Here is a 26,091-nt window from a genome sequence, read left to right as displayed (position 1 = left end):
CAACGCTGGGTGGTAACCATATAACCAAACCATACGTGCTTCCTACGTGTCAACAAGTGTGTTGGTGGTGGTTTAGTGCCTCTCCCCATAAAACAAATAACTCAGAGTCAAATGGCCACCCCTTATGGGATTATGGCATCTGGCAGTAGATAGATGGATAGATGATGCAGCTCCTTCTTATTCAATTTGACAAAGAAAAATGTCATGTCAAGGTGCAGAACTGTGTGATCATGAGGGTGGCCTCATTTTGGGTATCAGTACATTCACATTTTATCTTGAGCAATAATTTTGTGAACCTACCACATGATGAAAAATCAGACGCTTTGGATATACCTGTACCATTTATTACCTCCAGTAGGAGAAGAAAACAAAAGGAGAGTGTAAAGAAAATAGTTCATAGAATAAAAGGATCTCTGAAGTTGCTTTATCAAGTTCAAATTTGTAAGCATGTGAACTGAAAATATGTACTGTTTTCAGTTTGGTGGTATAGCATTTCAAATGATTAGGATGTCAGTCGCCATGTTGAATCGTTGTTATATTCCAAGAAGGTTTAAACTTAAGCATATCTGATTTTGTACCTTAGTACATTATATATTGATGCTGGTGAAGCAGATGTAAATCTGTAAATTACTACATTTTATATTTTTGCTTTTTACAGATTATCCGGTCTTTGAGAGAGTACCGGCATGACTTTCGTGTTTTGGCTCTGTCAGCTACTCCTGGCACAGACCTTGTAGCTGTTAGGCAGGTGAGTAGGATTTATATGTATCATCATTTTGTTCATTTCATTTATAAAGGCTGCAATGTACTTCCATGTGTTGGCCTTGGTCACCTAATAGCATATCTCCATGCTGCTCAGTCTCTGGCAGCCTCTCTATTTAGTTCCTTATCCCTGAGATCACGCTCTATGACCTTGTCCCAGGTCTTTTTGGTCTGCTTCTCGCAACCCTGCCCCCAGATTTCACACTTTTCATTTTGTGCACCCAATGGTCATTCTCCATCCTCCACATGCCCAAACCATCGCAATCTACCTCTCCTTATCAAAACACCAATACACTCCAGTCCCATCCTTCTTTTCAAATCTTCCATCGTAACTGATATTTGATGGTAGACTGAGATTTCTTTCATCCAGTCACTTAGTGCCTACGGATGACAGTACACAGAAATGCAAGTCAAATGGTTTCCCGTGTATCAGAAAACTGTTCATTTACTGTACACTTTGGTGATTAACCACTGCCAGAAATCCCAGTGGAGGGAGAGTATTGCTCCCCCATTTGTGGTGTAAGTGTGCTGTGGGTTTTGGGGTGCATGAAAGAATAATTGCAGGTAAGAAATATATCAGAGGTGCCTGAAGGCTGGAAGCAAGTTTACATGTTCAGTACAATAACATACCAGTACAGTACAGGCATACCCAAGTTTAATGATGCAGTTGGTTAAGTAATAACCCATCGCTAGGTGGGGTATCGTATCTCAGGGTAGATTTAGCATGTAAAGTATAGGGATGCATTTTTGAGGCTTGGGTGTCCCCACCCAAGTGAGTCAAAAAAAGAGAAAAAGTTTAATGCCTGTGGATGTAACCCTGTTGTATAACGAGATTGACCAGTATTTAGAATGATGATCAAGAATGCTCCAGAATTACCTGCTGTTTAGCAGAATTTACGATGCATCAAAACTATTATCGTAGTTGTTTAACGTCTTTAAACCACAATTTTATTTTGGACTTATAACATGTTCTTGGTTAACACTAATCTTGCCTTGCCAGTTTCTGTGTTTTTTTTTTTTTTTTTTACAAATTGCTTGAAGATGACAACAGTAAAACCATAGCCATTTACTGTTTCAAATTTCAAATTACTTAATTTTTAAAGTGCCTGAACTGAGTATTCGTAGGGAGGAAAGTATAGTTAAGATCCCATGAGGTTGACCACAGTGATGGATATTGTCTGCCTGCCAGTTTATGGTTAGTCTAGGAATACCATAGAATTTTTTGGCAACAAAAAAAAAACTACATCTATATGCTATTCACAGGTACTGACAAATCTGCTGATATCTCATATAGAGCTTCGTAATGAGGAGAGTCCTGACATCCGACCTTATGCTCACCAGCGCAGTGTGGAGAAAGTTGTGGTGCCTCTTGGAAACGAACTTGAGAGCTTAAAAAGGAGATATCTTAATGTAAGTGTTGTATGGTTTCCCTTTAGTAGATATTTTATATATATACATATATATATATATATATATATATATATATATATATATATATATATATATATATGTATATGGATATATATAAATATATATGTATATGTATATATATATATACTGTATATATATATACAAATATATATGTATATGTATATATATATATATATATATATATATATATATATATATATATATATATATATATATATATATATATATATATATATATATATACAAATATATATGTATATGTATATATATATATATATATATATATATATATATATATATATATATATATATATATATATATATATATATATATATATATATATATGTATATATATATATATATATATATATATATATATATATATATATATATATATGTATATATGTACGTATATTTCATTTGCCGTCAGTGACAAAGAAAACAGTACTTTGCAGCTAAATCTTATCATATCAGCTGGTATAAAATCTTGCTGCATGTATACTAATTGAAGATTTGAAAATAATTTAAAAAGTCCCAAGCATTGCATGCAGTTACACCTGAAAAAGCAGAGGAAAATGAAGAAGCTGCATCATTTAGTAATGTCTGATTGATGTCACACAATCAGTGATCTGCAGCATATAAACTACCGTATTGTTGCCATCTCTGAAGAAGGAGGAGGGTGGATTGCAGGAGAACAGTAGCATCAGTATTCAGTCCACTAGGTTTATGTTCAGATGAGCTTGGGATTGCAGCTACTGTTGCTAATATTCTGATGTTTTCCAGGTATTACGAGTATATGTTTCACGCCTGTTGGACATGAAAGTTTTGTTTACAAGAGATGAGACTACATTGTCAAAGTTTAAGGTATGATGTGCCTCATATTTTTATTGTACATGCAAAAACAGGATGTTCGTATTGTATTCTGAACATGTTCAGCCTTCATTAGAGTACCTCAAATCAGTAACAGAAAAGAGGTACAGTATTTATGTAAAGGAAGTAGAGAGCAGAGTGGAAAGCAGAAAGTTATTACTAGTGGGCCAGAGGCTCATAGTCCCCAGATGGACAATTTGGTGATGGAAAGCCACACTGTTGTGTGGTTTGGCTGCTGGGATGATACTGAAGAAGTAAACAAATGAACTTACTGTGAGGGTGAAGAAGTGTTGGATCTGTGTGGAGTGGCAAGGATCCATGTAGATGGCCATACAACTATCAGGATTCCACACATGACTGCCCAGTGATGGTTGGTGGTTTGTTGTTGCCATCCACAATATCACTGGCTAAGCATGGCTTGGTTACCATGCTTCAAAAACATGCTATGACACGAAATGTGTAACTGGTCTTAATGCAAGGGGGGGAGGGGGGGAGCATTGAATAGTTTATTTTCTGATGAATCTGTCAGGTTTTATGCATGAATTCTTTTCTCTTCCTTCTGCCTATGGGTGACTCTACACTGAATGACAAGCCGAATGGTTTCCTGTACACTAGGAAACCATTTACTATGCTGGGTGGTAACAACATAACCAAATTATGGCGCTTGGTGGTGTAGTGGGTAATTACGGCTCTTCAGTCGGATTGAGCTGTTAAAGGTTTATATCCAAGGGGTGGTTGGGGTTTATTGCTCATGTAATGCCACTCAGGGATGAGTGAGGCTGGTCACTCTCATCCTAAATGTCAGGACCAACTTGCCTAGCCCCGGGCTCCTACGCTTCTCATGGGGCAACGTAGGATTGGACGATGGATGGACGGATGGATGATGAGTGAATGAGTGTGTGGCCCATTTCATGTGGCATGCTACTTATTAATTTTCCCTCTGTCATGTGTATCATTTTTCTTGAATTCTTGACCCTATGTCACCCTACCATTGAGTGGGAAAATGAGGCAGGGTGATGATGATGGCAGAGAAAAAATACTCTACTGTAATAGGAGATTGAGAGTTTAGAGCAGATCCAAAAATCACTTCAGTTTTGCCTCCACCTGAAGATAAACTAGGCAGTCAGGAGAATCGTCTCTGCTCCACAGACATTATAAGAGTTAGTGCAGCACGTGACAGACATACTGTGGAAGTTGTGCTTATTGGGTGGAGTTGAAAGTTTTGAAGATTTGAATGATGAATGAATGGATGCAAGACTTCTTTCACCAGACAGACACTTTGTTTGGTACATCTCCTACTTGAATGCATTCTGTATTTAGGTCATAACCATCCCAGTAATTGGTGGGTGAAGGTAATAAAATTAGGACAGCTGGCAGAGGTGTTGTGTTAAAATAAAAGAAATATTTAAAAACCTAAAAGTTGTTAGGAGAATATAGTGTTTCAGGTAAGATGGTGATGATGATAATGAAGGCAAAGAGTGCAGAATGTATGGCGCTTACCATCCACTCGCTCAGTGTAGTGCTGTTCTCAGGTGACTGCCCATTCCACTCTTCCTTCCTTCTTTCCTTCCTTCCTCTTCTGTCATTCATTCCTTCATTCCTTCCTCTTCCTTCTGTCTACAGGTGACTCTACACTGAGTGACAAGCCAAATGGTTTCCTCTACACCAGGAAACCATTTATTACACTGGATGGTAACCATGTAACCAAACTATAGCACCTGTTGGTTTAGTGGGTAATTAAGGTGCTCCCGCCGGACTGAGCTGGTGCAGGTTTATATCCAAGGGGTGGTTGCTGTTTATTGCTCACGTAATGCCACTCAGGGATGATTAAGGCTGGTCACTCTCATCTTAAATGTCAAGACCAACTTGCCTAACCTTGGGCTACTATGCTCCTCATGGAATAGCTCTGGGTTAGATGATGATAATGATATTGATGATGATGATGATGACTTTCCTAAAAGAAGTATTTATGATATTATTATTTTATCATTGACTGTTAATATTTTTACTGCTTACGGTAGGTAATGTAAAGGGGAAGATGGAGAATGAGAGACTGATTAGAAGAGTGTAATTGAGTGACATCGAGGGGGAGAGAGGGAGGAGGAGACTGAGGATGAGATGGGGGGGGATGAAGTGGAGAGTGATATATGTGAGGGGGCAGATGGAGGGAGAGTTGGAGGGAGTGCAGCCAAATGGCAGAGGACAGGGTGACATGGGGACAGCTTGTTTGTAGCCACCCATTATGGGATAAAGGTGTCTGGCTGTAGGGAAGGGATGTGTGAGATGGAGGGAGGACAGTTAAATGGCAGAGGACAGGGTGACATGGAGGCAACTTGCATGTAGTCACTTAGTACAGGATTAAGGCATCTGACTATAGATGGATAGATAGTTAATGCATTATTGTCAAATTGTTGTAAAATCTGAAACTTGCATCCGTGTGCTTATAACCTCTTGGTGAGTAGCCAAAGGCAGATACAGCACTGTACAGTCTCCAACAAAAATCAAGCGACCAGCTTGACGAGCAGGTTGGTATATGTGGCACCGCCGCACCCCCTGTTTCACCCCCCCCCTCCCTTGTTCCCATTCATTTGTCTACTTCCACCCTTCCCACATCCAAGTGCAAGACTCGTATTGTCTCAACCACTCTTCCATCATCCATTTGTCTTGGGAAATAATGGTTTTGTTATGATAACGAATAAAAACACATTACACAGTGCTTCAATCCATAGTATAGTTATTTATACACCACAATCTGAACGCAGGGTGATATAGTAGCATATTCGTATGATAGTGAGGTCTTTAATCACGCAATTTATCATTTTGACGGTTGTATCCAGCCAGTGTGTAACATTAAATAGTCGGAAGCTATAAGAAGATGTTTGTAGTGGTTGGTGGTGTGCTCCTTCCCTTACTTGACATAGTCACTGTTACTTCACAAACTTTTATAGGTCATTACCATTAGTTACTACTAATAGCTAATGTGTGATAATAGCAAAGTGTTGCTGATAAGTAAAAGACATGATCAGTAATATCTTGGTTATTGATGTCTTAATACATGATATCGGATAACATTGGTCAACAGGGACTGCACAACTGCTTGTCTGGTGGTTAAGCTGAGGCCATGACGTGGTTGCTGGCATTACCAATGGTCAGTCAATATTTAGATGCCATTCATTGCTGCTGACAGTAGTATAAGTATCAAGGTCAATTTCATACACAGGACAGCCAACAGTGGAGTGAGCTGCGTGGTGTGCTGACCCACGCACACCATAAAACCTAGGCCGGATTACCAGGTATAGGCAAATTGGGCAGCTGCCTGCCAAGCCACAGCCTGCCACAGGCCATCCAGACTTCCAGAACGGAATAAATATATGCTTTGGGTGTCCAAATAAGTGCTATCACCCATCAGGCCATCAAAAAAGGCCATTATAGGTTATGCCAACATTTCATTGGAAATAACGGAAAAAAGAGATCTATGTGTTGCAGGCCAACAGTCGCCTTGCCTACCAGGCAACAGTATGGTTAATTCGGCACTGCATATAACCAACCCCCTCCACCCCTTGCCTCAGCCGCTTATCGCCATTCACTCCAGCAAGGGACCCGCCACCTCCTGATAACAGTATCAGGAATATAACCTTGCCTTATATAGTTATAACTGCAATAGGGTGTAATTTGTGATTCAAACATTTATAACACAACATATTTCAAAAAAGGTAACCAATAACTAAAATTGGCCGAATGGATGATCTGCATAGTAATCAAATAAACTTGTCTCGATTGCAGCTTACACCAATCAACATTATCATGCCATACAACAGATAATTCAGTTTATTTGTTTTCATTGAGAATGTTTTCAGTAAAGGTTTGATGAGTTATAGTTCACACTGGTCAGTGTTACATATAGCAACATAATAGACGTAGCGGTCAGGTTAACCTTATGATTATTTGCTCTTCAACTTGTGTCCCATGTCTGTTACTACTTTCCTCTATATCTGTGTGGCCATGGTTTTTTCCATTAACTATCGTCAGCTGAAACGTCAGCTGCCTCAGAGAGGGAAGGATGTTAAAATGGACAAACGGTTTTGGTTATGCAAATATTTAATAAGGAAGACTAACTGACTACCGGTATATTTAAGAACACATATTAAAACAATATGAAACAATGGGGTCAGACATTGGATTTATATGATAATGGAATGTTATGGGTAACTGGGGGAGTGATAAGATAACCCTGTCAGCACCGAATAGGACCACCCACCACCTTTGCTGTCGCCCTGTTCCAGTTGCCCTACAATAACATGTGGTATAGTGACAATAGTGAATGTTTTACTAGAGATCTGATGTTCTAGCCCGACTTACCCTGCAGAGTTAAAGGCTACGTTCAAACTAATGTATTATAATCCACTATTGCACTGCATATCTGACTGAATAACATTTAGAAAATAAGGTCTTACTGTGTACCGATCATTAAATGCTTGTTTGCCATATCGTTAAACTCTAAATATCTCTATTATATGGCGCAGTGGGCAGTGTTGTAATACACACTTCATGGTGATAATAACGACACACACACACACACACACACACACACACACACACACACACACACACACACACACACACACACACACACACACACACACACACACACACACACACACACACAGTATCCACCCCGGCAGAGCCGTCAACCCTGGGCCTATCTCCACATGTCCCTACCACAACGTGTGACGGCCAGCTGCCCCCCCACACACCACCAGCCACTACAAACATCAACTTATTGCTTCTGACTGTTTAATGTTACACACTGACTGGATACAACCATCAGTATGATAAATTGTATGATTACAGATCTCACTAACATACGAATATATTACTTTTATATCACCCTGCATTCAGGTCGTGGTGTTTAAATAACTGTACTATGGGGTAAAACACTGTGTAATGTCTTTTTACTCGTTATCATAACAAAACCATTATTTCCCATGATAGATGGACGATGGAAGAGTGGTTGAGACAATGCAAGTAGGCCTTACTCTCTTGCATTTGAATGTGGGGAGGGTGGAGGGTAGGCGAATGAATGGGAACGAGGGAGGGAGGGGGAGTTGAAACCGGGGGTGCGGTGGTGCCACATGTACCAACCTGCTCGTCAAGCCGGTCGCTCTATTTTTGCTGGAGATTGTACATATAACAGTTTATTTTAGCTTGTTAACTGATGATTACTTATGTTACAACATTGTGCATGCACAAAGTTTATTGTGGAATAAAATTTGTTTGAGATAACAAGAATTTCTCACAAAATAACCTAGAAGGTTACTTGAGATCAGTTTAATTCCTGATGTACACACGATAAAATAAGTATCGGTGCACATTTAGCCCGAAACGATTTGACGCCACGGACTATGGACTCTAGAAATGTTTGATGATATTTCCCCCTTGTTTACAGACATGCTTACGTAAGTATGTCATAGATAGGTTTCTTACGGCAGTTTATGATTGATATTGTTAGTGGATGCATGTTCAGATGATAATCAATTAATTTTCCAAGTACTACACAAGCTATAGTGATCATTTCAGATATCATCATACCCCTCCTGCGCGATACTTTTTTTACCGTGTGTACAAGAGTTACTGATTATGCTTAGATAATAAGACATACACTTAGGTATGTATTTTCATGTATTTTCTTGAGCTTAAGAAGCTTTTTAGCACTTCTTATGTAGCAGTTTATTTTATTTTTTTAACTTATTACACTTTCTGATTGTATGTTATTCATGTCTTTTCATTATTGACATAGAATGCATAATTTTTTTTTTTTTATATAAATAACAGAATGGAGGAAGGAAAAACAAATGAGTAAAAAAAAAAATAATCCATAAACCAGATTACTGGTGTCCTCTTTTCATAAAATAACTGTAACAGTTAGACTTGAACAGTTGTGAGTTGAAATTTGGAGGGAAACAACTCTGGGGAAGCGAGTTCCAGAGAGATGCAGTTCGGGGAATGAAAGAATTCTGATAGGCAGAAGTTCTGCAATATGGCTGAGTGACATTCCAGTCATGAGCGCTACCAGATGCCTGTGTAGCACGAGGGAAGGCATGGAGAGGTGGCACCATGGACGCAACTTCGTCTGAGCATTTGCCAAAAAAATATCTGTAAAATAATGCAAGGGAGGCAACATCAGCCTCTTTGTTTATAGCTAGGTGCCTTGATCTCAGAAGGAGAAGTCACAGACAAAGTTTCCATGCCACCCTCTCCTCTGCCATCAGGTTGCCCTTTCCCCAACTCACATGCATCTGCACTCTTATACCTCTCCCCTCCTTCTCTCCATCTCATCCTTGATCTCACCCTCCTCCCCCAGATACACAGGTAATCTGATTAGGAAGAAGTGCTAGGAAGCCTTCCGAACCAACAAGAATATGCAACTAAACACTGTTATCCTCATCCCCCAGATCCTGAAGGCGAGGGAATCGTTCCGGTCGTGTCCCCCTGAGAACCTCCCACGGAACAAATTTGGTGTGGTGGAGGGAACATTTGCTCTCTGCATGACGTTATATCACTCATATGAATTGCTCTTGCAACATGGAATCAAAGCATTTTATACATTTCTGAAAGGTAGATACAGTATTTTATATTTAATGCTGTTCAGTGTAGTACAGTGATCCCTTGGTTATTGCGCATAACTGGTACCGAACCTGGTGCGTGATAACGAAGTAGCACGATAACGAAAGCATTGAACCCACGGGATTTATCCTAATAGTAATGGGCACCTCCCTCTTCTATCTATCTATCTATCTATAGCCCGACGCCCTAATCCCGCAAAGGGTGGCCGCAGACAAAACGCCTCCAAGTCACTCTGTCACCCACCAATTGACTACCCTCCCCCCAACTCACCCCCCCCTCCCTCATATACCTCTCAACTCCATCCCTCCACCTCATCCTCGGTCTACCCCTCCCTCTCCCACCCTCCACCTCACCTACATACACCCTCTTAGTCAGTCTTTCATTCTCCATTCTCTCCACATGTCCAAACCACCTCAGTGTATTTCTCCTAATCTTTTCAACCACATCCACATCTACCCCACAACGTTCCTTCACTTCTTCATTCGTCAACCTGTCCCTCCACGTCACTCCACATGCTCCTCTCAAGTAACTCATTTCCACTGCTCTCACTCTTGACTTGTTCCCCTCTTGCAAGGTCCACGCCTCGCTTCCATACGTCAGGGTAGGGATCACAATACCATCATGCAGTGACTTCTTAACTTCCATACTCACCTCCCTATTTCTCATCACGGCTTTCAGTGTACCAACAACCTTTCTTCCCTGCTGTACCCTTTCACGTACTTCATCCCCCAAAGTTCCATCCTTACTCATCACACTACCCAAGTACTTGAATGCACTCACATTCTCCATATCCTCACCATCCAACCTCACTGCACACTCTGTGACTTCATTCCTCTCAAACACCATAACTTTACTTTTGTTTACATTAACTTTCAGCTTCCTCCTCCTACACACTGTCCCAAATTCATTCACCAAACCTTGCAACTCCCATTCATCTTCACTCAACAATACTGTATCATCAGCAAACAGCAACACCGGAAGCTTCCAAATCTCACCCTCATTTATTAGGGCCAGCCCCACATCCACTGCCCTACCTTGCATCTCCTTTACAACCCCATCCATATACAGTATATATTAAACAGCCATGGAGACATCACACACCCCTGTTTCAGTCCCACATTGAGATCAAAGAACTCACTCAGCTCACCATCCACTCGCACCGTAGCCCTAGCTCCTTCGTACATACTCTTCACAGCACTGAACAATTTCCCCTCCACTCCATATATTCTTAATACCTTCCACATACCTTGCCTAACTATTCTGTCATAAGCTTTCTCCAAGTCCATGAAGGCAGCATACACTTTCCTTCCCTTCTCTAGATACTTCTCCACTAAACATCTTAGAACAAATATCTGATCTACACACCCTTTTCCCTTCCTAAATCCCCCTTGTTCTTCTCCAACTAGCTCCTCTGTCATATGCCTAACCCTATCAATGACTATTCTACCATATATTTTACCAGTCACACTAAGAAGGCAAATACCCCTATGGTTACCACATACTTCTCTCTCCCCTTTTCCTTTGTACAGAGGAACAATTATACCTGATTTCCAGTCCTCTGGAACCCTTCCCTCTTCCCAAGCCAATCTACACAACCTCCATATCCACTCCACAACAATCTCACCCCCATACCTAAGCATTTCACCACACACTCCATCAATTCCTGGGGCCTTTCCCAGCTTAATCTTCTTCATCGCTTCCTCTACTTCCGACCTACTGATCTCTTCCTCCCTCCTCTCATCTCTTCTTCTCCCAGCCATTCCCCAACCACTTATACTCACACTGCTCTCACTCTCTACATTCAACAAATCCTCAAAGTGCTCCTTCCATCTCCTCAGTTTCTCTCTCTTCTCCACCAACAATCTATTATTCCTATCTTTCACTCCCCTACTATTTCCCCTTTCACACTGCCTTACTTTTGGTCAATCTGGCTGAAACGTGCATTTTCAGGTGTGTAAATTCAGCCTCTTGAAATGAGGAAGAAAAATTTTTACTCAGGTGAAAGTCGAAAAATCGACCCTGTTTTGCGGCTGGAGGGACAGACCTGCTGAGCGAATTGCATACTTTACGGGTTAAAGATGAGGCACAACTCAAGGAGTTAATCCCAGGTGGTGGAGACCATTATCTCTCCACCCCCTAGCCTAAGAACCTCTTACCTCAAGCCCACTGCAGGTCTCTTTGTTACAAATTTCATCCTTATTGTATCCATTTCATCACTTTCTACTAACATAACCACCCATATGTGTGTTTCTGATGCTTATCAAATTAATATGTATGTATTTATTAATTTGATAAGCATCAGAAACACACATATGGTTGGTTAGGTTAGTAGAAAGTGATGAAATGGATACAATAAGGATGAAATTTGTAACAAAGAGACCTGCAGTGGGCTTGAGGTAAGAGGTTCTTAGGCTAGGGGGTGGAGAGATAATGGTCTCCACCACCTGGGATTAACTCCTTGGGTTGTGCCTCATCTTTAACCGTAAAGTATGCAATTCGCTTAGCAGGTCTGTCCCTCCAGCCGCAAAACAGGGTCGATTTTTTGACTTTCACCTAAGTAAAAATTTTTCTTCCTCATTTCAAGAGGCTGAATTTACACACCTGAAAATGCACGTTTCAGCCAGATTGACCAAATAGTCATCGCACAATCTGCTATCAAAGATGCAAAAAAGTTACCGATCCCCCATGGGAAAAAACAGAAAATGTAAAGAAAATGAATTATTTACGGTAAATAATTATATGTATGTAACTAATGTCAGTGTGAAGTGTTCCCTGGAGTTGGTAGGACAAGCTGTCTGTGTGGTATACACCCATAGCAACAAAACAAGCCAGGTGAGAAGTGGAGGTGGAGTGTGTATGGCTGGAGGGGGGAAGAAGATGGAGGGATAGAGGAGGAGGGATAGGGGAGGAGGGAGGGGGAGGAGGGAGAGGGGAGAAGGGTTGCTATGCACACACACCGCTGTAGGGGGTATGTTGGGGTATGGTTGGTTGGGAGGGGACAATGTGGAGATGACACAGTGGGGCTGAGGGAGGTAGTGTAATGGTGGTGGTGGGGGTTTCCTTCTCCCACACCTTAGGAGGCCAATCACGCCATACCACCCCAGACACTCTAGCTCTCGTTGGTCTGATCCCATATACATCACCAAAGGGGTGGAGTTACTGTCCCCCAGTTTTTTGTGTGTGTGATTGTGTGGAATAGGCTGGCGTGTCAAATTACAGAAAAGCACGATCGAGGGGCTAAATTCCTCGAGGCCATCAGAAACCACAGATACTGCACCATCACTGTCAGCAGAAACCATCTCATGATGTTTTTTAGCCAATAAATGAATGACATCAGCAGGAGTGCAGATTTTCATCTAGCAGTAATATAGTGTAATGAAAACCATTATAACCAAGTGCATAATAACCAAGGGATCACTGTATATAGGTTTTGGGTAAGTAAGGAGCCTGCCAGAGATCAAGCAGTGTGGAGAACCACCATTAGGTGACTAAGGCTGATGCTTTCAAGCAAGTTTGAGTCTTTATAAACAATATGAAATGAATGCAGTATATATACTGAGGTACCCTGACAGCTGCTTTTGTTGTATGCTTGGAAAGTGGTTCCCCAGCACAACATAATCAACAACCTGCCCTCCATGTTAAACATTAGAAGTGGACACAAATTGGCATACATCCTCCATATTTCTTGTGCGCTAAGGAAGTTTCGTCATACCTTTTCTGCAACTGTTTATTTCTGCACATGGCTGGTTAATGTCCATTTTAGTCATTATTTATGCAGAGAATGGTGATTTTAGAATGATTTAAATAACACAGAAGACTCAAATTGAAAGGTATAATAAACAAAACAAATCACGTAGGAAGAGATGTCAGGGAGCCTCCTTGTGAAGAGAATATTGGCCCAGGAAAGACACAGGGAGGAGGGCAAGACCTAAAGACAACCATCAGTCCTTCTCCAGTCCAGATAGTACAAGGGTATAATAGGTACTTATTATCTAACAGACAAAATGGTTATGTTTATATAAAAACCATTGACCATGCTAGCATGTGTAGGTCTTTTCACTTGATGACAGCTTTCCATGTTTGAAATATTGAGACATTTCCTTAATCCCCTGTTCAGGAAGTCTACATGCAAGATACATTTAGATTTAAATTTCGTAACCATTAACAAAGATAGCATGAGTAAATCTTGGCACTGGCAGTTCCCCATGTGTCTCTGTCTTGTGTATTCATATTTTTGGGAGCAACATATTTTGCTGTCTTCTTCATTTAAGACATCAATTCCCTCCATTACCTCAGCAGTCCAGGTTCTAGTATGTATTCATCTGCATCCATTTTGCCAGTAAGGTCTACCCCAGATGGGTGGCTGCCTGGAGGAGTGGAGATTGAAAGAGGGAGTTTTGACTCTTTAGTGTTTGTTACTTTACTTGTCATGTTTCGTATTTCCAAAGTATCCATTCACTTGATGTAATGCTGTTCTTGGGTGCCTGCCCTTTTCCCTCTTTCTTCCTTCTTTCATTCCTTCCTGTTCTGTCTACCTTTCTTTCATTCTTTCTCCTTCCTTCTGTCTACGGTGACGCTACACTGAGTGACAAGTCACATGGTTTTCTGTACAACAGGAAACCATTTACTAAGCTGGGTGGTAACCATATAACCAAATTTTGGTGCCTGGTGGTTTAGTGGGTAATTAAAGTGCTCCAGGTGGATTGAGCCGGTGCAGGTTGGTATCCAAGGGATGGTTGGGGTGTATTGCTCATGTAATGGCATTCAGGGATGAGTGATGCTGGTCACTCTCATCTTAAATATCAGGATCAACTTGCCTAGTCCCGGGCTTCTACATTCCTCGTGGGGCAACACTGGATTAGATGATGATTGAATGTAATTGAGTATGTCTTATGAATTTGAACTCCAGCCCTTTCTTAACCCGCCCAGTCCCGGCCCCTTTTTGACCACTGGTACCCCCCAATCCCGGGCAATTTTTGACCTTTTTTTTTTTTTGCTAAAACTTTCGCTTTTGGTGAGAAACATCGAAAATTCATAGAGAAATCGCTCACCTGAGGTTTAAAATACTCATTACAGGTAGGAGAGCCTCCTTACTTTACCGGGTTTTCTATCAGGCTGGCGCCAAAGAAAACGAGTTCTATGGGAGGATAACTATTTCACACCACTCATAAATGGTATTTATTTATTTACTGTTACGAATTTATATGTAGTACAAAAGTATATTGGTTTTCAAGCAGTAATATAGGCATTATAAGCATTGTTTCACTCGCTAATACCTGACCTTTTTTTGCCACATTACCTGATCATCATTTCTAACTGTTTCTTCCTCTAATGCTATGTAAAGTTTGTCCTCCACATTGTCATTGATTGGGGAATCACTCTGGCCCTGAATTTCGTACCGTGGCATGACATGGCTATACTGGTCAGGTCACTGATAACCGGTGAATTGCTGAGAAAAGGGCATGCAGGGGGGGGGAGGAGGTCATGCTGGGTAAGGCATTGTCTCTGCCTGGCATCTTGTTGAGGCAGGTGTCCCGTGTATACGTACCAAAAATGACTCGCGAAAATTGAAAATTGTGGAAATTATGAACCTTGCAATTGCAGGACGTTGAAGTACGTCCTCAGGATTAGCTGTGACAAAACGTGAGGACGTGGAAGTACGTCCTCGGGACGGCACGGGTTAATGGCATATTTTGTCCATATTTTCTTAAAGTGTGAAAAAAAATATCATAACAGACTTAGTTCTTATTTTACATAACATAGTGGCATTTTATCTTTGTAAAGTATTATCATCAGCTTTTCAGTGTCATAATACTCTTTCCCCATAAGGTTTTCTCAGTAATGAAATTTTTTGTTGAATTCAGACCTCAGTAGTCACTTATATAAAAGATGGCTTTCATTGTTTGTATTGTGTATTTTTAATTTTGGCAGTCACTGTGTCATTAGGAGGATGCAGGTTTATTGTGCTCCTTCTAATGGCAGACACCATAAAATTATTTTGCTGTGTTTTTTGGTATGAAAACTTCCTGCATTTTGGCTTATCCTGCTGTACTTTTTTTTAACCAGGGACCTTGGACAGTGACAAAGGGCATCATTTTGCACGCTCTGAGCTGAAGCGCAACCAGATCTTTCAGAAAATTATGAGTGAGCTTGGAGAAAAGTTTGGCATTGTTAAAGGAAATTCTAATGACTCATCTGGATCCGTAGCTCAGGTAAATTGATTTAATTATTGATATCTTTCATCAGAACTCCTTTCTTTATCCACCCCGAACCTTGTTCTTTCTCATTTCTCCCACTTTTCTTTCAGTCTTCTGATGCCAGGCATGCTCCACACCAGTTACATCCTGTACTTAAGTTGCATACATCAGAGTCTGCTTTTGTTTCAACTAATCTCATCTCTTGATTTTTCAAGAACAGAAGTACAGTATTTGATATAGATATTTAGGGACTGCCCCAGTACTGTGTCTCATTTACCTAACACTGCAGCTGTAACTTTATGCTTATACCAGTATAGCTTGACTAAGGTTTGCAGGTGCACTGTTATCAGTGTATTTTGTCAGTGAATACGAAATTCTCACAATTAAGCACTCGTAACCATCAGTTTCTGTTCTGATGAATACAACACTGCAAATTATCTCATTCTTTTAGGTAAGTTTACCCTAAAATACTGTACCACCACTTAATAGTTTTCTTAATTATGACCATAGTCAAATCAAAAAGTTATTTCCATCACGAATTTACTGAGACACTTTATAAGAGGTTGTGGAGTGCATAAAGCATTGTTACATTTTGGGGTTGTTTGTATGTGGAAGCCATTTGCCACGAGGCACACTGTTAACACAATAAGCTATACTGTACGTAGCTACCCAGTGACTTGCCACGCTGGCTGCCTGTATCTTTATGTACTGTTTATATATTTTCACCTGCCCATCTGGTCAGGATGGTGTAGTGACAGCTGTTTAGGGGGATTTAATGCAGTAAGACATTTTTTTTATGCTAAAAATAAAAACATTACATGATAAGGTAAAACTTAAAAAAAAAAAAAAAAAAAGCTGGACCATGGTATTCCCATGCAGTTGTGTGACACATATTGTACTGGTCAGTTGCTTATGAATTAAGAAGCAAAGAGGAAAAACAGAGAAATTCTATGCAGACAGTGATTCCAAGAAGCAACTGAAAATTAGAAAACTATGAAGGATGGTAAGAATATTGATTATGATTGAGTGACGATGAAATGATTTCAACAGTGTTAGATGAAGTGGACTTGTTAGGTGACTTGATAATGAACCAGGCTGCACTGTTCCATAAAGAGCTTAAATCAGAACATAAGTGTGATTTTACTAAAGGATAGTGGGTCAGATGTATTGCTGAATTATTATATATGACCTCCATTGGTCCCTGTTGAATTATTACATGTGACCTCCATTGGTCTGTGTTGAATTATTATATGTGACCACCATTGGTCTGTGTTGAATTATTATATGTGACCACCATTGGTCTGTGTTGAATTATTATATGTGACCTCCATTGGTCCCTGTTGAATTATTATATGTGACATATATGGCCTTAGTTAGTCCAGCAAAATGGTTCATCCGGCAAAGTTCTGGAACCAAGGGTGCCAGAAAATTGTATCTTCCCTTCTTCAAGCATATTGTATGTACTGTATTCCATATTTCATTTCACAAGCCATTGCCTCTTACTCATGAGATTTCTTTGTGGTCTTGTACATTTGTGTTCAATTTGTATATTTCTTGTTGACAGCCCAAGCTCCCTGGCCTTGATGTGAAGGGCCAGTGTCCATACATCATTAGTCATCCTAAAATAGCTGAGCTTCTCAGTATTGTCACTCAGCATCACCAAAAATTTGCTGACAAGGGAGAGTCTACTAGAGTCATCATATTTTCACAGGTAATAATTGAATGATATGTGAGTATATTCAAGCAATAATGCTTAAATATCCCATGACATCATATGAACAGTGAACCTTGGATTATATAGTGGGAAGGAGTGACTGTTACAGGGTATTACTAAATTTGTTAATTACTCATTAAATCTGAATGAAGAGTAAAATGAAGGAAAAACAACCTTTGCACACCAAGCAATATTGCATCCATCCATCCATCATTCAGTTCCTTTTGCTCTGTTAGCAGCATAAGGGCCTAGGACTAGACTACTTTCTCCCAACATTTAAGATGCGTGTGACCAGACTCACTCGCCTGTGAGTGGCATTATGTGTGCTGTAAACTCCAGCCATCCCTTGGATCTTAACCTTTATAGACCCTATGCAGTTGGAGAGTGTGAACCCACTAAACCACCTTGCATCAGTAAACAGTTACATACATATGTACCTGCATCATCTACTCCTTTGTTGCCCCATGAGGGGTGTAGGGCTACATTAAATATATAAATGGTGACCCATCTTCATTTTTCACTATTCCTTCAAGAAGTTTACATATACAGTATAGAGTATCTGTCTGTAGTACTGATTCATGATATAATGCTTGAAGATAAAATATGCATTTAGAATGTCGGTATTTTGGTAGTCACATATGAGGTCTGTTTAGAAAGTATCTAGCCTTAGGCACTGAAAAAATTAAAAGCTAACCTGTTGAGTTAGGACACTAATTCTTCTCATAGTAGGCCCCTTCTGACTTGACACACATAGTCCAGCATTCTTTCCACAGCCTGAACATTTTTCAGAGTTGGTTTTCGGTATCTCCTGCAGGTGCTTTGTCACATTTGTCATGACCTCTTCTCACAGATGAACGTTGCTCAAGATATGTTGGAGTGTGCAAGTCACAATCCAGACTTTCTGAAGACTGTTTTCACTGGAGATGAGACTTGGATATACAGGAACAACCCTGAAACCAAAGAACAGTCATCCCAGGGGAAGCATGCAGGGTTGCCTCAACCAAAAAAAGCACAGCATGTTCACAGCAAGGGTAAATGCACCCATGTTGACAATCTTATTTCAACTACCGTGGTGTTGTGCATTACGAATATGCAAAAGAAGGTCAGACTGTTCCATCCATCCATCCATCATCCAGTCCTACATTGCCCCATGAGGAGCGTAGGAGCCCGGGGCTAGGCAGTTGGTCCCGACATTTAAGATGAGAGTGACCAGCCTCACTCATCCCTGAGTGGCATTACATGAGCAATCAACCCCAACCACCCCTTGGATATAAACCTTCATCGGCTCAATGCGATTGGAGCGCAATAATTACCCACTAAACCACCAGGCGCCAAAATTTGGTTATATGGTTACCACCCAGCGTAGTAAATGGTTTCCTTGTGTACAGGAAACCATTTGGCTTGTCACTCAGTGTAGAGTCACCCACAGGCAGAAGGAAGAGGAAAGAATGAAGGAAAGAAAGACAGAAGAGAGAGTGTAAAGTTACCCGTAGGTAGAAGGACAAGGAAAAAATGAAAGGAAAACAGAAGAGAATGGAAGGAAAGAAGGATGGAGGAGAGGAAAGGGCAGACACCCAACAGCAGCACTACATCGAGTGAGTGGCTGGTGAGTGCCCCCACCTACCACCTAACAAACATTACTACCTCGATGTTATCCGTTGTCTTCGTGACGCAGTTTAGCGGAAGAGACCAGACCTTTGGAAAGCGGCAAGTTGGCAGCCATACCATGACAATGCCCCTGCCCATTGTTCTCAACTGATTCAGAAATTTTTGGCCAAGCACAGCATAGTGCAGGTCCAGCAGGTTCCCTGCTCACCAGACATGGCTTCATGCGACTTTTTGTTTTTCTCCAAGCTCATAACTGCTGAAGCGTTCCTAATTTGAGATGAGAGAAGAGATCATGATGAATGTGATGAAGCACCTTCAAAGGATACCAAAAACTGACTTTGAAAAATGTTTCAGGCATTGGAAAGAACGCTGGGCTACATGTGTCAAGTTAGAAAGGGCCTACTTAGAATGGTGATTAGTGTCCTAGTTCAACAGATTAGCTATTTATTTTTTTTAGAGCCTGTGGACTGATACTTTCTGAAGAGACCTCTTATACCTACAGTAAGGATGTGAGACATTGTTGCAGCATGAGTTTGGAAAGTTGATAGTGAAACCAGTGGAAATGAGACTGTTAAGGAGTATATGTATATATGAATTGTAGAGATTGGATAGGAAATGAAATACTGTACTGTATAATCTGGCAAGTTGTGAAGGATGTGCACCTAGGAAGTTTATTGATATACAGTAATCTCCTGTTTATTCATCATAATTTGATAAAGGCTCCCCTCCCTTTTTTAAATATATCCATCCATCCATCCATCATCCAATCCTACATTGCCCCATGAGGAGCATAGGGGCCAGGGGCTAAGCAGATTGGTTGTGACATTTAAGATGAGAATGACCGGCCTCACTCATCCCTGAGTGGCATTACGTGAGCAGCAACCCCAACCACCCCTTGGATATAAACCTTCACTGTCTCAATCCAATTGGAGCACCTTAATTACCCACTGAACTACCAGGCACCATAATTTGGGTATGTGGTTACCACCCAGCGTTGTAAATGGTTTCCTGGTGTACAGGAAACCATTTGGCTTGTCACTCAGTGTAGAGTCACCCACAGGTAGAAGGAAGAGGAAAGAATGAAGGAAAAAAAGACAGAAGAAGGAGCGTAAAGTCACCCATAGGGAGAAGGAAGAAGAAAGAATGAAGGATAGAAGAAGAAAAGAAGGAAGGAAGAGAGGAAAGGGCAGACACTCAATCCGTGTCGGTTCTAGACTGCTCCACTTGGAGGGGCAGCCACACAAATTTATGGGGCACAAAGGTGTAGCTAGAGGGCATATCATATACTGAGAATTTGCATTTGGGGGGGCAATTAAAAAATTTGGTGGGATATTGCCCCCCCATGTCCCCCTCTAAAACCGGCCCTGAACCCAAAGCAGCACTACATCCAGTGAGTGGATGGTGAGCACCCCCAACTACCACAAAATATAATCATCTGGGATATAAGTAATGATATGAAAGACATCCTTGATTTGAAGGGGGTTAATCTAGTGTTGTGAGCTTTATAGTGTTGAGTGGGTTGGTTATTGAAGGATATATCTAACCCCTCAAGTTCTCTTCTGTGTCTCTCTCTGTCCTCTGCCATTTGACTGCCCTTCCTCCATCCAACTCACACCTCCTCCCTCATATATCTCTCCACTCCATCCCTCCATCCCATCCTTGGTCTCCCCCTCCTTCTCTCAACCTCCAACTCACATACAGTTTGCCAGTCATCTCATTCTCCATCCTCTCCATATGGCTAAACCATCTCAAAGTATTATTTTTTTTTTTATTCAGTCACATATCAGCATCACAGTGCACCTTTACTCCTCACTTGTCTCTCTGTCTCTCCTTAATCTGAATGGGTTAATCTAATGTTGTTTTGACAGTACCGAGACAGTGTGTTGGAGATCAAAGAAATGCTGGAACATCACCAACCCTTAGTGAAGGCCATGAGCTTTATAGGGCACACAAGAGCTGGACGAAGTGGAGCAGGCCTCTCACAAAAGGAGCAGTTGGAGGTGGGCAGTTCTTTATTTTATTTAGGTACCAGTAGTTATTTGTTTATTTATTTATTTTTTTATAGTAGACCCATACTATAATGGATCCCGTATAGCATACATTGGTTTAACCCCTACGCACTGGTTGACGTATAACCATCACAATTTTGGGCATGGAACAATGCTGGTTGACGTATATAGCCGCAAGCGTCTACCCGCCACCCTTTGAACTTTAACTTATCCTTACTCATTGACGGGACCACCTGGAGATGTGGGGACACTTCCATTTGAAAGAGGAAGAGTTGGTGAGTCTTATGTATCTTTAATTTTTTCTCTAGCTTTATAGTTTGGCAGACATTAGGGTTTGAAGTAAGGGTATTTTTTCCAAAATCACGAAATCCCCCGTAGGGAGGAGCATGCGACATCGGAAAACCCCCGGCGTGTAGTTGTTAATAGATGCCTTAAAGCCCACCAAACTTTCATCAGCTATAACGAACAGTGTCAAAAAAATGGGATACAGTTGGTTGCAATACATGCATTTTCTACCCGTTTTATGCCAGTCTTGCCTGAAATTGCCCTCTCCTCATAATTGCATAGTTTTAATTAGAGACAACAGAACACCAGTAACAGTGCACTAGTCATGCAGAAGTACTATGACAAGGATGTGATATGAGCTGCAAAATGGCAAACTTATGGGCCAAGTTAGTGTAAAATGGGAATAGGTTACATTTTTTATACTAGAATATGTTGTTATACTCATTTATTTTCAAATGTGCTTGAAATCCCACCTTGGGAGGACCCTTGGATATAATGGAATGTCAGCCTTAACACACCTGGCTTTTCCCCAGTAAGTTCCATTATAGCAGGGGTGTACTGTATAGCATTTATTTTGCCTTCATTTTAACCACCTTTATTCCCCTCCCCCCCTTTATTTTTTTTTTACTTGGTGTTTATTTATATATATATATATTTTTTGCTACTATTACACTCATCTTTATTTTCTCCCCCATTACTTATCCCTCTGTGAAAATACTCTTGTAGGAGGGGCATATCCATTTTTTGCCACATCATCTCATCTCCCAGAATACTACAGAAGGAAATATTACCCAGTAGAGTAATTATCAAGAGACGCACTGTACTGCATTGTTAGAGATTATGTTGTGATATAAAGTTTGTTACTGTGGAGTTCCTGTTCCTGTCTGCCTTCCCTAATAGTTCCCAAAATTTACATTTATGCAGGTAGTGAACAACTTCCGGAAGGGAGGATACAACACTCTGGTTTCTACATGTGTTGGAGAGGAAGGTTAGTTGGTTTGCTGTGTTGTTTTCACCAGATACAATTACATTATAGGGAAATATTTGCAAACTTGTTTGATAGAGATATAGCTACTTACAGATACTTCAAATGGACAAGGGATACTTTTATGGTTTATATCTACTTGGTTATATAATATGATGTGGAATGGAGTGAATTGTGGTGATAGTAGAATACAGTACTAGGAGGGTACCTGTTAATGCATTTCCTGCCACACTAAATTGTTTCCAAATATTTGGTCATTATAATATGTTAATATTTGTAAATCTTGATGCATTTTTTACAGTATCTTTGTGTCCTTATGAGGTGATATATGCTCACAAAAATTAGCCACTTTCTGGGTCCAGTGCATATTCATTGTGTCTTCTGTTAGATTTTTAGAACTGTCCAGACAAACATAACAGCAGAAATAGAAACTTGGTCCCTGTGCATCTTTGATGACAAATTTAGAAATTTTGGTAGTTTAGCAGTTGTACAATTTTTTTTTCTTTCTTTAAGGGTTGGAATATAGATGAAGTGGACTTATTTACTCTGCTATATTTTCTAGGTCTAGATATAGGTAAAGTGGATTTATTGCTATGACACTCTGTACTCTGCTGTTTTTCTCTAGGTCTAGATATAGGAGAAGTGGACTTGATAGTATGTTATGATGCACCAAAGTCACCTGTGCGTCTGGCTCAGCGTATGGGTCGCACAGGACGCCAGCGGGAGGGGCGAGTTGTGATCCTAGTGACAGAAGGCCTGGAGGAGCAGGTAGGGAAAGGCTGTTTGATGGGTTGTGATTTATTCGCTTATATCCAATGACATGGTGCTGGAGAGGGATGCATTCAGATGTAGTAGTAATACAGGAAGTAGTAGCTGTAGTCCCAGGTTCATCTGAAATGTGAACCTGGTGGATTGCAGGCAGAAACTGTCCTTCTCCTGCAGTCCTCCATCTTACTTTTGGGGGATAGGGAAGTAGTTTAGTGATGTTTGTATAACTAAATAGGTGAGCTGTATAGTTATATCTGTGGCACCATATAAAGGTGTCCCTCTCCAGAATTGCCTTCACATGATATTATCCCCCAAAAGTAGGATGGTGAGCTGCGGGAGGGGGGCATTTTCAGCCTGCAGTCAGTTGGGTTCATGTTTATATGAGCCAGGGGTTGCAGCTACTCATTATGTTCTTGCTGTCTCCTGATAGTTTCACTATGTATTGGAGAGACTTCAGACTGGAGGAAGTAGATGTAGGCTTCATTAGTCCCATCACCCCAAGAGGTCTCTCCTGAGTTTAAGAAAATTCACTGGAGGTAGCATCAAATATCGTTAATATTACCAGATGCCTTAATCTAGTAAGAGATGGCCACAAATGAGTCATCATCATGTCATTCTGTCCACTGCCAGCAGGTTGCCCACTGTCCAGCTCAGACACGCCTCATATACCTCTTCACCCCTTCCTTCCATCTCAGGAACTAAGCTGAAAAATATGTCACTGAACTGATGAGGTTAAAGCTTTGTGCTGAGAGAGGAATTTTATTGTTATTGATGAGCAGTTGGCCAGGGTATGTGTGTATGTTTATTTAATTTTGTTTATTTTGTTTGTTTGTTGTAATGGATGTGAGACCTTGGTATGACATGAAAATGAAAAGTGGAGTAGGAGCAGTGGAGATGGGGCTATTGGGGATTCTGTGTGGACTCCAGACAGTGAATACGATAAAAAATAGTATGATTCATGAATGGTGTGGAGTAAAGAAGTCTGTGGACAGCAGAATCGGAGCAAGTGTACTTAGAAAGGTATTGTGATGTAGGTAGGATGGGTGTAAATAGGGTTATGAAAAGGTTGCGTCTTGGTGAGTTTGAAGGTGGGAGGAAGCGTGTTAGGCCAAGAAGGTGGATTGATATGATAAATATGTCAGAAAGAAAGTTTTGGAGGTCAGTGAGGCGAGGGAACTGACTGTGATCAAGGTTTATCTCTCTGTCTCTCTGTAGCCAGGTGCCTTAGTCCTGTATGGAGTAGCCACAAATTGCCCGCATGTTGCCCCATCCTCTATCATTTAGTTATCCCCCACCAACTTGCACACCCCTCTCTCATATATCTCTCTCCACTCCATCCCTCCATCTTATCCCTGGTCTCCCATGCTCCATCTTCACATCACTGACATGCACTTTAGTCAGTCTCCATCCTCCCTACATGGCTAGACCATCTCAGGATGTTTCTCTGAACACTCAAGTAAATCCACAATACTACAACATTTCTTTGCTTCTTCATTTGTCTGTCTGTCTCTCTCCTTGTAATTCCATACACTTCTCTGAAATAACTCGGGTGGATAGAAGAGCCATACACTCACTCGATGTAATGCAGCTTTGGGTGTCTGTCCTTTCCTCTCCTCCTTCCTTCCATTTTGTCTTTCTTCCCTTCATTCCTTCCTTTTCCTTCTGCCTACAGGTGGCTTCACACTCCCTCTTCTGACTTTTTTTCCTTCATTCTTTCCTCCTTCTTCTGCCTATGGGTGACTCTACACTGAGTGACAATGCAAATTGTTTCCTGTACACCAGGAAACCATTTACTATGCTGGGTGGTAACCATATACTGGGTAACCAAATTGTGGCACCTGGTGCTTTAGTGGGTAATTAAGGCTCTCCAATCGGATTGAGCCTCTGTAGGTTTATATCCGAGGGGTGGTTGGGGTTTATTGCTCACGTGATGCCACTCTGGGATGAGTGAGGCTGGTCACTCTCATCATAAATGTCGGGATCAACTTACCTAGCCCCAGGCTCCTACGCTCCTCATGGGGCAGCATAGGATTGAATGATGGATGGATGATTGGGTAGAAGAATTTGCAAAGGAATGTATGACAGTGGTTTGGCACTTGTTTTTACCGAGTGACGTGGTAAGTCATCAGATTGCAGCTTGTAGAGAATGTGAAGTGTATAAGTGTGGATGTGTATATGCTTATGTGGTGTCAGGATATCAGGGGATTGAATGTGTGAATGAATGAGAGTGTGGCCCATTAAACTGACATGCTCTCGATAGTAGTCCCATATTTTTTATTTCTTTATTTTTATAATGTTATTTTTTTTTAAGCTGTCTAGACTACCTCACCCCATGCTTAGTTGGAAATAGAGATTAGGATGATGATGATGATGATGATGATGATGATGATGACGATGATGATGACGATGATGACAGGGACAATAATTATGCTGAAGACGACAATGATTATGATAACAATGATGGTCATGGTGATGATGATAATGATGAAGATGATGGTGACGATGAAGATGATACTTATGCTGAAGACAGTGAAAACAACGATGAACATGATGATGATGATGATGATAATTATGAAGATGATATTACTGATGCAGTGGTTTGCCCTTCATTTAATATATTGGTCTTATATTTTCAGAGGTACAATCAGAGTCAGTACCAGAAGAAAAGCATCAACACTGCATTATCAGACGTGAACAGGTTGAAAAATTGCCTCTTCACAAATTCACCTCGGATGGTTCCCAGAGGTAGGTTAGGTAATAAAACACACACACACACACACACACACACACACACACACACACACAAACTCTCTCTCTCTTTCATTTTTTTCCTTTTA

At 40.8% G+C, this 26,091-nt stretch overlaps 1 protein-coding gene across 1 annotated transcript in view; it reads left to right on the top strand.

Annotated features, from left to right (window-relative positions):
* Fancm (FA complementation group M) overlaps nt 1–26,091 on the top strand; it is a 58,877-nt gene that overhangs the window by 9,000 nt on the left and 23,786 nt on the right. The window contains exons 5-14 of the mRNA XM_080269959.1: nt 659–748; nt 2,026–2,172; nt 2,978–3,058; nt 9,517–9,679; nt 15,755–15,891; nt 17,456–17,596; nt 21,076–21,207; nt 22,426–22,489; nt 23,112–23,254; nt 25,891–25,999. Coding sequence (XP_080126085.1) covers nt 659–748; nt 2,026–2,172; nt 2,978–3,058; nt 9,517–9,679; nt 15,755–15,891; nt 17,456–17,596; nt 21,076–21,207; nt 22,426–22,489; nt 23,112–23,254; nt 25,891–25,999 — 1,207 coding nt within the window. The remainder of the gene's footprint in view (nt 1–658; nt 749–2,025; nt 2,173–2,977; nt 3,059–9,516; nt 9,680–15,754; nt 15,892–17,455; nt 17,597–21,075; nt 21,208–22,425; nt 22,490–23,111; nt 23,255–25,890; nt 26,000–26,091) is intronic.

The sequence above is a fragment of the Coenobita brevimanus genome, chromosome 38 (genome assembly GCF_032717465.1).
Source record: "Coenobita brevimanus isolate Jiangsu-jjx chromosome 38, ASM3271746v2, whole genome shotgun sequence".
NCBI lineage: Eukaryota > Metazoa > Arthropoda > Malacostraca > Decapoda > Coenobitidae > Coenobita > Coenobita brevimanus.
The sequence above is the reverse complement of the archived record's forward strand: the minus strand, read 5'-3'. Positions and strand labels throughout refer to the sequence as shown.